The 13,244-nt window shown below is 43.3% G+C and overlaps 1 protein-coding gene across 1 annotated transcript; it reads left to right on the top strand.

Moving 5' to 3' along the window:
• Window positions 1–8,599: 8,599 nt before the first annotated feature.
• NFKBIA (NFKB inhibitor alpha) lies at window positions 8,600–12,941 on the top strand. Its single transcript, XM_030559268.1, has 6 exons — window positions 8,600–8,955; window positions 9,427–9,535; window positions 10,092–10,302; window positions 10,877–10,965; window positions 11,087–11,347; window positions 12,220–12,941. The coding sequence occupies exons 1-6, from the start codon at window positions 8,696–8,698 to the stop codon at window positions 12,265–12,267; spliced, it is 978 nt and encodes a 325-aa protein (XP_030415128.1). The 5' UTR covers window positions 8,600–8,695; the 3' UTR covers window positions 12,268–12,941.
• Window positions 12,942–13,244: the final 303 nt, after the last annotated feature.

The raw sequence follows: 13,244 nt of genomic DNA on the forward strand, positions 1-13,244 counted from the left end.
AATCAGCCCCTTTGATAGAGTGGAAGATGTAATTTTTTATCATGGTCAGCCAATAATGTTTCTTTCATTTTCCAGTCAAGGCCCTACTGCCTCCTTGGGGCAAACACAGCACCAGGAGTCAGAGACGGGGGGCAGACTCATCTGCTGCAGGCAAGGAAAAGAGAGTCTGAGATGAGTTGATGGGAGAGATTCCAGAGCAAATGAATCAGCAGACAGAGTTCCAGAGGGACCAAATGGAATATCAAACAGATAAGAATTCAAGAAGGGTGGGAAGACAAACAGAGGCTGCACAGCACGAGGACAGATTGGTGACAGATTCATGGAGCATAACCACAGGTTGAGGGAGGAATACCCAGTGCAGCAGAAGGAGCTGTTTGAGTGATGACTTGAACTCATGGCTACCAGACTGCAGAACCCACTGCCACCTTCAGCTCCTGCTCCAGCCCCATGCCCTGATTCCCCTCTGTGCTGTTCATGCCCTCCAGACTATGCAGCCTTTGGACAGTTCAGGGCTCGATCATATCACAGGCAATGAACAGCGGCACATGGAACAGACAACTGTACTCTGTGCATTCATCCACTTCAATCCAGTCTCAGCCTGCACATGTAAAATGCACCAGAAAGGCCAAGGAGAACAGAGAGACAGGGGACCCCCAGTTGTCCATGTCATTTCAGACCATGCACCTTCCCCTGTGTTGGCACTGAGTTTGGTTATTGTGTTGCAAGTTTTGCTGGGAGCAGCTCTATCTGTCTGGATCTTACATTTATATGTAAATGCAGGTGTAAAATAAAGTGTTGGATTTGCCCACATAGATTCATAGCAAGTTTTATTATATGTAATGTTAAAAGTGGCACAAGCTGTAACGAATGTCATCACATGTCTATTCTCAAAAATTTCCTAATAAAACTTACAAACTCTCCTCACAATAATCTGTAAACTGTGAGCTGAAGTACATGGCCAGTATTGACAAAGTGTGTAACACATCACCATACATTTCATGAACATGTTTACAAAATTCATAATTCATAATACCAATACATTTTTTTTAAATCCCACAACTACCCCACATCCATACACAACACAATCTCAAATACTATTTCATTCCCCCTCATGCATAGGACCGTGCAAACTCATTATGTGGGGACATATGTGATTTCCATTGAGCATGTGGCTCCAGTACCAGTCATGTCAGGTGCACTTTCTGGCAGTGTGTAACAATTCAGAAATCCAGCAGACATTGTGCAGAATAAAGCAGGTCACAATAATGCAGACTGCGTTGATGAGTTACTTTAAAAAAAATAGTCTCCCAACAGAAAGGTCCGTCTATATTGAGGACACTGGTATCCAAACAGTTTTGAAGACAGTACCAATGGGACTTCAATCTGTCAAATGCACATTCCATCACTATCCTACAGTTATTGAGTGTGTAGTCAAATCTCCTTTTACCAGATCCTCTGAAATCAGGGAAACGGGGGTTAAGCGGAGCCCCTTAGAAGAATAGTGAGAACCGTGACTTCATTTATAACAATGTCATTCAGTAGGAATAATATTCCAGCTTGTCTATGAAGATAGAGTCCCCGTGCATGCCACATTAGCTTCCATAAATCTGCCCCTGTGGTCAACCATGGCCTACATAACAGTGGAGTAGGACCCTTTGCAGTTTTTGTAGTTTATGTACTCACATGCTCCTTGCAGAGGGCAAACTATAAGCACATGAGTCCCATCAATGGCCCCTGCACTGCTTGGAAAGACCATTCTCTCAAAGACAGTAATTATTTCAGGAACATTTGGGTAAATGTACCCACCATCTTTAGCTACATCACAATCCTGACTGCCTCACAAATTTCTGCTTTAACACTCTCAAGAGTTGATTTGCCAACTCCAAACTGGTTAGTCATGGATCTGTAGCAGTCTGAGGTAGCCAGGTTATAGGTGGCTATAGTGACTCACTTCTGGACTGGCAAGGCCTCCCTTATGGTGGTGTTGGGGGCAAGCTAATCACAAACCTTCAGGAATGCCTCCTTCTTCATGTAAAAGTTCTGGACTCACTATTAGCCATCCCAAATCCGCATGACAATGTGATCCCACTAGTCTGTGCTTGTGGCCCTGCTCCAGAAACACAGCCTGTATAGGGGGAAACTGCAGCTAAAGCAACAAGCATGAACAACATCAGCCAGGTTATAGCTGACATGTCAGTATCCTCCAAGATGCCTTTGGAAGTTCAAAAACTGCTGCCAAAATGCCCACCAGCATCTCGGATATGTTCTGCCTTATTCCCAAAATAGGACTGACAGTGAAAGGTGAAAAAGTTCTTCCAGCAGGTTGGGATCCATGTTGATGGCTCCAGTTGATGGAAGCATGCAGACACAAAATGGCTCAGCTGGATGTAGTGGCAGGCTAAAACCACAAAACACTTCAGTTTAACTCCCAGAGGACAGACAGACAAACTCTCCTGCAACCCACTATGGATTAAGCCCTAGAATGCCTACACCCGGCAATGGCACTAGGCACCCTGGGATATGATGGTATATACCCACAGAAGCTGACATGCTGACTCAGGTCTGTGTTGGGCAATTTGGATGTGCCAGCAAGGTTGTAAGCCCCAGGTTTCCAATGGAATGTGGATACTCTGGCACAGGCTTGGAAGCACTGAATCTGCAGGTACTGGTCACACAGACCCGAGCTTACTATGCTGTGTAGACATAGCTATGGAGGTCTCCCATCAAACTGCTTGAGGAGCTACATGGATCTAAAAGCACATGTAACAAACCTGAGACCAGACCTGAACTGACAAAGATGAGCCTGGACTCAGATTTCAGTGATCTGAACATGCCTGTTTTTTAAAATCCCACTTTAGTTTTAAAACCATAACGTTCTAGTAATTCTTAAACTAGTACTTTAAAAACAGGATTGAAATTAGTTTGCTCTCTGAGACACTGGATTCCAGTGAAATTGCTGACGTCAAAATGCCACTTTGGTGGCTGAAATCAGCAGGTTCAGGAATGTTGATTTTAATTAGGGTGACCAGACATCATGATATAATCGGGACCATCCCACTATTTAGGTATTTAGAATGCAATTTGTCCCGATATTTCGCTCCGTTGGAAGCAGTTGGTTTTTTTTTGCTCTGTCGGCAGAACTCGGTTTTGTTTTATTTTCTTCACTGGCGGACCCCCCCCCCCCCCTTCAAGTATCCTGATATTTTCTTCCTCTCATCTGGTCACCCTAATTTTAATTGAAAATGTCATCTGAACACATTTTTTATTGTATTATTATTTACATTGCACCCAACAATGTGCTCAGTGCATTGCAGGCAGTAAGGAGATGAGGTCCTGTCCTAAAAACCATAGTCTAAACAAGTGCATCTGTAAATGCATCTACCCGTGTAAAATTTCAGATTGCCTGCTGACCAAGTGATGCAGCTTTAGTTGAACCTTTTTTGAGGGGCTCCTTTGTTTTTGGTTTCACTACACTGTCCGGGGTCAGGATGAGTGGTATAAATTGCCTTTTCCTGCTATGTTTGTTGCTTACCTGCACAGTCCTTGAGATGAAGTGGAAGGAAACCATTAACAGATCTCTGTGCTGATAATCACAAAGGCCTCAGCAGGGATACAGCTGGGGGACCAATTCTGGTTAATCAGAGGCACCGCAGTCACAACACTAGACAGTTGTGTCTATTAGGATGGAAATCAGGAAATCACAGTCTAATGCTTCTGCTTATGGAAGTGGCATGAGAACATTTTTCATCTTCCTTAAAACTGATGAAAATCATGCTGCCTCTTTTCAGTGCTACAGTACCCAGGGCTGCTTTTAAAATCTCTCTCAGCTGTTTTACGGGAGTTAGACTTGATACAAATATATGGGTTTTGTGGCACAGCAGTGCTGAAAATTGAGTTCCCAGGCCACCCAGAGCTGAACAGAGTTTTACTGAATCTAGCCCTCAAGTGTCAAAAATATGTTTCCAACCTTATTCATAATATTACTTCTCATGGTTATAGCCCTTTATATGTTCAAAGGGCTGTATAACAATACCGCACCTGTATTATTATTCCCATGTAATAAGGAAAAACCCAGATAATTCACAGGTATCACTGAAATCCTTTGAACTGAATGCCATGCCAGCCTTCACACACTTCATTGTGGGGGGACTGCAGTGGTCTGACATAAAAAAGATATAGTGACTGATTCTCCTCTCACACTAGTGTAAATCAAAAGTAATTCCAGAAGTAAACAGGGTTTCACAGGTGTTAAACTGGATTAAGTGAAAGGAGAATCAGGCCCTATGACAAATTTAGTTTGCTGTAAATGGTTGCAACTCTCATTGAATTTAATGGGTGTTATACTCACTTATACCAGGACTAAATTTGATTTTTAATATTATCTTATGAACTGTGGGCCAAATTCTGTCCTTGGGTCCACATGCTCAGCTTCATCTGAACTCTGTGGAAGTGCATCCAAGCTTCTGACACAACTTTTACATTCTGTTGGTGGATTGCCTTTGAAAACAAATGTGATATATTGTAGATAACGAAAAGGGCAAAAATCATATAATCAAAAGCAGATCAAGTTGGTTTGTTTTATCTGAATTAATTAATCTTGCTGCTTCATAGAAAACTCATAAAATCGGTTTAGAATGTTCTAACATTTTCTAAAACTAATGTATACAATAATATAAAAGTAGTGCCAATGACTTGCTTTACTACTTAAACTTCTTTCTTTTCTATCATTTTGTTCTTTTGTTATTATTATTAATCATGTTTATTATGGTAGTGCCAAAGGGTCAATTGTGCGAGATGCTGTACAAACAAAAAAAAGGAGCTTGTCTCTTCCCCAAAGCTTACATTGCAAATAGACCAGACAGACACAGGGTGGGGAAAGGGATAGAACACACAAACCGAGTGAACAATGTGATGGCAACAAATGGCACATCGGTTCCGTGGTTTTGGTTTCAGGGTTTTTTGGTGGGTTTACAAGGAGGTGATCAGCTAAATGGAAAGGAAAGGGAAGGGAAGGGGATGAGAGGGCAGGCCAGGGGAGAAAAAAGTGTGAAGTGAAACTGAAGTGAAGAGATTGTGAAGAAGGGGGAGAGTTGGAGCAAGCAGCCACTCATCACAGAGAAGAGAAAGTCCAGTCAAATCAGCAGAAAGTATTTGAATAACCAAAGGCCATGGCTTTGACTGCTTCTTATTCTACTGCTTGGAAGCTCCACTGCAGTTTTCTCTCAAGACCACATGGCCTGAGGTGGGGAGAGGAGGCACTACCTAGCTCCTTGTGCACCCACAGCATGGGAGTCTCCCCTGCACAGTTCTCAGTCCAGTACTTTACCCCCTGTATTCTACAGCAGCAGCCCCTGCTTTGGCTGCTTCTGCCTCAGGACCAACATTATTTATCCATTGTGTATGCTATGACAGGTGAAGTCATGAGTTACAGAAGAGAACTGCTTTGTTTTAAATATACATCCAGCTGTCTGTCCTTATCTGCCTATATGTCTCTTGTCATTTACTTTCACTGTAAGCTCTTTGAGGGTGGGACTGTCTTTATGTTCTATGTTTGTACAGCACCTAGCACAACAGGGTCTTGGTCTGTGACAAGGTGCTACAGTAATAAATGAATAATAAGAATTGCAACTTCTCTCAGTATAAACAAACCTGGCTTGAATAAATGTACAATATTGTATGGACTCAGGCCAATTCCCACTTAAGTCAAGGGGGAGTCTTTCAACTGACTATCCTGAGGACTGGATTGGACCTATATGAAGAGGCTATAAAGTAACTTTCCAGTGTTTTGTTATTTTAAAATGTTGACATTCCTGAGGGTTGATTCTCTCCTTTAAAAGAACCTCAGCTCCATCCTAATTATTTTTGTCAGGGAGTTCTACCCAGACTGACCTGGCATCTGTGTCAGTTAGAATATAAAAGTATGTAGGATGTAAATGTTTACAGTGTACATTTAATTTTTTTAATCCCAAAATCAAAATGTAACTGATGATTCAACCATCTTGTCTGGTCCATATGTCTTGTAGATATACAAGTTAGAGCACTTCCTGCTCCTCAAAAAATAAGTTCCCCATATTCCAGCTACCTGGCTGCCTTCCCATCAGACTACTCAAATGCAAGACCATGGTGGGTTACAATTGCTATATGATATACTGCACACTCCTCTCTCTTCAACAAGCCTTATCTAGGGTCTGAGCAATGATATTTCACAAAGACCCAGTAGATGTCACTGTAGACATTGACTAGCCACCTAGCCGTCCTCTTTAGGTAGAGGCTGCATCATAACCATCCTTCACTAGCTTGGCAGATGCAAGTCTTGAGGTTGCTACCAAAGCTAGAAGCAGTCTGTGTAAAAGCTATCAAACCACTGAGACAAATTAATCAAGATATCAGAGCAGCTTTGCTATTGTAAATGCACTTTTGGGGAGATCAAAACATCTGGCTTCATATGATTTGTCTTTATTATTAAATAATGTGATGCTCTGCTCCTAAGGTACTGTAGCCTCCAAATCCTAAACTGCTGCTTGCTGAAGAGTGTATATGAAGGCATGAAATGGCTGTGAAAGTCTGCCACTTCCATTCCCATTGGTCAGGAAGTGGGTTGACCCTTGTGTCACTTTCCATCCTTCTGTTGCCACTTACACTTTTTAACTTTGACTATACTAACATAAAAACTTAAAATAAGCAAATCTAAATGCTGGTACATCAGAAAAGGTCTTTCTTTCGGGAGAATATTTTTTTTAAAGTAATTCGGAGTTTACTACTGACAACTCCAAGTGTTGGAAGCATGGAAAGCATTGGAGAACCCACCCATTTTAACTAGAATGGGAAGTTTTGAAATTTAATTTCTGTTTGGCTCCAGCAAAGCACTGGTTGCAGGTTGCAGGATTCTTATTATGTTTTATTCCTCCAATTGCATAGCAACAAGGGAAGAAAAAAAATCTTTACTGTTTGTACAGGACAGGCTTCCAGTTAGTGAGAAAGAGATGGATTTGTTAAATTATACTTCCCTTTTAAAGACAATGATTTAATCAAAAAGGGGAAACACGTGAAAATTCCATGACCCTGAAATTTTGAAAGAAACAGCTGTGGAGCTTTTATGGACCCTTCCAAAAGGCACAACTTTGTTCTTCCAGGCCTAGCAATTAATATTGTTACTTTTTATAAGAAAGTCCAGTGATATTGCAGCTGGCCTGAAAAAACTGGACCATCTGCCCAACGAGCACCATCTCTTTCCCCTCTGCCTCTTCCTCTATCTTTGGATTTTCTCATAATTTTTTTTTCTCAGTGGCTCCATCCCAGGGGAGGAAGACAAGAAAATTTCTCAGACATTATTACTCAGCGTGGTTGCAGGAAAAAATTCTTCATGGGGAAATCCCCCGTGTCTGAGGAGAAAAAGCAAAATTCAGCAGGAATCCCAGTCAGGGTAGCTTTTTGAATCCACGTTAGCCTAGAGGTATTTTTTATCAGTCTAGGTGCTTTCAATTTTTCATTTCATCTTTATCAGTGGATGTCATTGCACTCAATAGACATTATCAGAGAGGGATATCTAGATAATGGGTAACAATAAGCAGCATACCATTGGCAAAATGAGTTGCTTTTCCTGAGAAAAATTGATTATTTAAATACTTACATTTTTGAGAGAGAAAAAAAGTGAATTAATCTTTGAAAGGTACTGTCTCAACTGGGTTGCAAAGGGAACTCCACTGTATGTGCCTGATCCTGCCCAGGAGAAGTTAATGCGATATTTACTAGGAGGAAGTCCTAGTAGCTTTACACTTAAAGAAGTGTTTACAAGCTACAGTTGTGCAAATTAGGGCTTCTGAATACTTAAAAGATTATCATATTCCAAACTCACCTCGGGTTTAGATGGATTTAGTGTTGCTGCTATTGACATTTACCGCCAAGTCTCACATTTAAATAGTGCCTTGCACCACAGCAAACTGACATATCAGAGAGAGGGGGCTCACCCAGCACTGGAGTGAAATACAGCAGCTGCCTTGCACGATAAGGACGCTACAGCATCCAGCTGCAACTCCAGGGGCTTTTAGGTAAGCACCATGTGAACTGTGACAACCCTACCCTCTGCACACACAACCCCCCCGCGGGATCTTCATGAACGCAAGCGGGTTGGAAGATGGCTTGGGCGCATCCCATGGCGAGGCGAACAGGGACTGGCGCGGGAGCAGCCTAGTGGCGGGAGTAATAGCGCGCCCCCAGCTGCCCGGGGTGTAGTATTAGCCCCGGAGAGAGGACGTATGAGGCCGGGGTCACGAGAACAGGGGAAGGGAAAGCCCAGGGTGGGGAAAAGACGGCGAGGTCCCTACCGCCGGCTCCCAGGGAAGTACCTGGGGGAAGGGGCTTAGTCACAGCGCTGCACTGTACCAAGTACTTTCCCATTACAGCAATGGCGGAGGGGCGGGCTAGTCAGGGGATTCCTCCGCTGCGAGCCTCGCCTGTGCCTTTGTGCAACGCCGCAGACAGGCCCAGGCTGGTTAGCGCTCGGAAATTCCCAGCGGCGCGGCTCCGCCCCTTGCAGAAATCCCCTCGGCAGAGGGCGTATATCCAGCGCCGCCGCCCGCCGCCGCGCTCACTCGGGTGCCGCCTGCCGCCGCCGCCGAGCCTGGGACTTGGGTCGCTTGTGAAGGAGCCGAGGGGGATTTAGCGCTGCGCGTCCTGTGCTCGCGGAGGCCGAGCCATGTTCCAGCCCAGCTACAGCCCGGCTGGCCGCGGGGACTCCGCCATGGAGAACCGCGCCGAGCCGCTGAAGAAGGAGCGGCAGCTCGGCTTGCTGCAGGACGACCGGCACGACAGCGGGCTGGACTCCATGAAGGAGGAGGAGTACGAGCTGCTGGTGAAGGAGCTGACGGACATCAGGCTCCAGCCCCCGGAGGAGCGGGGGGCGCCGCACCAGCCGGCCGAGCCTTGGCAACAGCAAGTGACTGAGGACGGAGACACGTAAGTGTGTGTCCCGCGCCGGCTGCACGGGGGCGCCGCCAGGGGAACGCACGGCGCTGTGGCCGAGGGGGCTGCGCTGAGACCGTCGCCGGCGGGCGGGCGCGCGGGGCTGGTGCCGCACAGGTCGGTGCCCGGGGCTGGCCGCGCGCCAGCCCGGCCGGAGGGGGAAGTACAGAGTTTGCTCGCGGGGCGGGGCGGGGCCGGCGCCCGGCTGGGCGGAGGGGGAAGGTGCGGTGGAAAGTCCCTGGCCCGCTGCCAGGAACACTCAGCTCATAACAACCCCGCGGAAAACACCAGGCAACTGCCTCCGAAAACCCCGGGCTTGCGAAAGCCGCCTGCTGCGTGTGCACGTGACTGCCGGGGCATTGCCCGGGCTGGCTGCTGGGGCCCTGGCCTGATGTGACACCCCCCCTCCAGCTCATTGTTCTCGGACCGACTTTGAGCGGTTGTTTTTTCTGTTCCCTCTTGTAGATTTCTCCACTTGGCAATTATTCACGAAGAAAAGGCCTGGAGTGTGGAAGTCATTCGCCAGGCTACTGCCAATCCTGCCTTCCTGAACTTTCAGAATAACCTAAACCAGGTATTTTAAACCATCTGCCTTCCAGCCCAAACAAGCCAGGCAGCCCCAACCCTCTTGGTGACTTCAGTAACTCTCTAAAACAAACTTTTACAATTGACAGATATTTAATCAACTCGTATATGACACCCCTTCTTCCCCCCCCCCAAAAAAAAAAAAGAAAAACCCAATAAGATTGCCGGGGACAAACTTGTGTTTGTCTACAGCCAATATTCTCCTTGACAATGGCATTTTAAAGCACAATTGCTTTAAAATATACTATGGTGGGGTCCACTCATCCATTGTTTGCCATATAAAATATACTTTTTATTTGTATCTCCCTCTGCTGTCAAGAGAGCCTGAAATCAGTCACTCCCAGGCTAAAAGGGAACTCTGTTGATTCTTGAATACAGTGTTCCTGGTGAGCATGAAATATTAAGCAAATTCTTATGTTATTTTTAAGAAGTTGAGCTAGAATCACCAAGTGGCTGAAGGGCTCTGTGCTCCAATGCTGTCTCTAACGTATTTCCTGTTTGTAATGTACTTTACAATAGTTTTGTTTTTCTTTTTTTTATTATAGACGCCACTTCACCTGGCAGTAATCACAGATCAGGCTGAAATTGTTGAGATTCTTCTCAAGGCCGGATGTGACCCAGAGATCAGAGACTTCCGAGGAAATACACCACTTCATATTGCCTGTGAGCAGGGCTCTATCAGAGCTGTCAGCGTCCTCACTCAGTACTGCCAGCAGCACCACCTAGATTCAGTCCTACGGTCTGCCAACTACAATGGTATATGTATAAATATAAATCTTAGCATCTAGTGCTTTTGTCACATAGATCTCAGAGAGCTTTATAAAGGTGGATAAGCATTTTGAATCCCATTTTACAGATGGGGAGGTTGAGGCCTAGCAATAAAGTGACTTCCCTGAAATCACACTGCAGTTAGGGCTGGAGCTAGGAATAAGTTCCAGCCCTCCTACCTGCCAGTGCTTCACTATGGCTCTCACACTCTTCAACTTTATCCTCTGGTTTTTAGTTAGCAGTGTTTAGCTGTTTGTTTGGGTTTTTTTAATTGTAGACATTTTTACATTTTTCTGTTTCTTTTTTGTTAAAACAAGTTCCAGTCTAACACTGGGTGGAAAAAAAGACATAGTATCTAAGAAATAAAGATGCCTTTTAATTTATCTGATCATCCATGCACAATATAAAGTTCACATAGGACAATTTACGTTCAGTTTGGATAATGGTGATTATATTTCAACCCGAATATATGATGATAGTGCGTTAGAGTGTTTAGATTAAAGTGACTGATAATGCATTAAAGTAGAAGTACTTAATTTTTATCTATGTTCTTGTTTTACAGGACACACATGTCTTCATTTGGCATCTATTCATGGGTATCTGGCTATAGTAGAATATTTGCTGTACTTGGGAGCAGATGTCAATGCTCAGGTGTGTATTTGAAGCTCTTTGTTTATCCAAACATAATGGTGCTGGAGTAGGAATGTACAGTTTTGGTAATGCCAAGTTTAACTATCCTGATATTAAATGAACTTTTATTTTTATTAACCAGGAGCCTTGTAATGGCAGAACTGCCCTCCACTTAGCTGTAGACTTGCAGAATTCAGAACTGGTGTCGCTTCTGGTAAAACATGGGGCTGATGTGAACAAAGTGACCTACCAGGGCTATTCTCCATACCAGCTCACGTGGGGAAGAGACAGCTTCAGCATACAGGAACAGCTGAAGCACTTAACCATGGCTGACCTACAAATGCTACCAGAAAGTGAGGATGAGGAGAGCTGTGAATCAGAATCAGAATTCACAGAGGATGAAGTAAGTAGTTATTTTCACCCTTTTATAAGGAAGGGCTAAATTTTGCCCTTATGTGCATCTACATGGCTCCCATTAAAGTTGTCGGGGAAACATGCACACAACTCTTAGGTTGTGTGTTTTTCCTGATGCTTTGATGGCCTATTAACTGTATTACATATAATTCACCTACAAACGCAAAGTAAACTAAAAAATTTAAATAGCAGGCATTTGGAATATAGGACAGGACCTAGGCATTGGACACCCAGAGCTAATCTGTAACATTTATTTACAAAATCAAAGTGTAAATTAGACAAACTTTCCTCTTACTCTGGGCCAGTTATTTTGCACATGTTAATCAAGCAAATCCTCTCCCAACCCCCATGATTTCAAAGAGAAATTTGTTCATTTAAGGAACATGAAATCTAGCACTCTATTTTTTGTTATAAGGATTTTATTGAATGAGCATTAAAAATGCAATATAAAAGTACACAAATGGCATATACAAATATATAAGGGAAAGAAGGTTGCTAAAACTAGTGTCGCAGTATGTGCCTCTCTCTCCATAGTTTTCTTTTGAAGATAGCTAGTGTATCTACTGCATTTGTGACATAAAGTTTTTTGGTTTGTTTCCTTCTAAAATATATATTTCTCCACATGACTTACAAATTTTTTACTCAAGAATCTATATTGTCATTTATTATTGAATACTTCTAAAGAGTTCATTTCAGATCCTGCTTGCCTTAACTCTTGGGAGTGGTGTTGTTGAAGTCAAGGCAAGCAGAATTTGGCCTGAAATTCTCCAAGATGAACTCTGAGTTCTACTTGTACAACTCTGCATTAACCTGTGTGTGTGTGTGTGTGTGTATATATAATAATTTTTTTTTTCCTTCTAGATAATGTATGATGACTGTGTTATTGGAGGACGACAGCTGGCGTTTTGAAGAAGAGGTTTCTCTTAAAGGACATGACTATATATATATATATATGTATAGGAAGCTGACTATTTTCTTTTAAAAAATGATAAAATGTGAAAAAAATGTAGAAATACTACACTGCACACCATGGACTATGTCGTTATAACAGCAGGTTTCACGTTCTGACCCATACTTTTACTAATGGGAGTTGGATGTGTAACGTCAGTAGAAATCTATGTTTATTTGTGCCAGTTATGGATTAACTGGTTGTCAAAATGTATGAACAGTGTGAGGACAACAGACTACTGGATCCACCTGAGTATTCGTTTTGGGTAGAAGAATGTATCAGAGATGACTAGTGAGTTTTTCTGTGGAGTTGCTTCCCCCTACGTAGCTGGACAGGTTCACACGAGTATCCTATCTGCTGGAAGAAATTGCATAGATTTCTGTTGGGCTGATTGTAATAGCTCCTAATGACTGACCTCAGCTGCTCTTTGTACTGTAGAGGAATTGAAACAAAAGAATGACCTCTTGGTTTTTATGGGAAAGGTAGCAATAATGTTAACTCTCTGCATTGGAAACAGTGTATTTCCCTATGTATGTGGCATGATTGCTAAATTTTAGCAGTTGTATATATTGTATATTTTGTTTATAATTATTTTGATACCTGAGATGTATATTTATTAAAAAAAGTTAAGTCCTTGGTTTGTCATTGGACTGGTTCACATACCTGTCTTTTAGAGGAGAGTTAGCTCACTGACCCATCTCTCTCTCATCTGCAGCTGTGAGGAAGAAAGTTTATTCAGACCCAACACCACAGTTGTTAAGGCAGTGAATCTCTGCTGGACAAGAACCTTGAGTTAACTTTCTTTCTGGGAAGCACGTTTCTATCATCTTCAGTTTCTCTCCCTACCTTACAAATCTGATGGTAAATATTTTTCCTCTCCCACAAGAATAGACATCTGCTCCAGACCCAACACCAAATCCGCTACATAAATTGTCAG

This window comes from Gopherus evgoodei, chromosome 4, assembly GCF_007399415.2.
Source record: "Gopherus evgoodei ecotype Sinaloan lineage chromosome 4, rGopEvg1_v1.p, whole genome shotgun sequence".
NCBI classification, from domain to species: domain Eukaryota; kingdom Metazoa; phylum Chordata; order Testudines; family Testudinidae; genus Gopherus; species Gopherus evgoodei.

Coding starts and splice junctions, on each gene's coding strand:
- NFKBIA (XM_030559268.1), top strand. CDS start 8,696: ATGTTCCAGCCCAGCTACAGCCCGGCTGGCCGCGGGGACTCCGCCATG. Junction 9,536..10,091: donor TTCAGAATAACCTAAACCAG/GTATTTTAAACC, acceptor TTTTTATTATAG/ACGCCACTTCACCTGGCAGT. Junction 11,348..12,219: donor CAGAATTCACAGAGGATGAA/GTAAGTAGTTAT, acceptor TTTTCCTTCTAG/ATAATGTATGATGACTGTGT.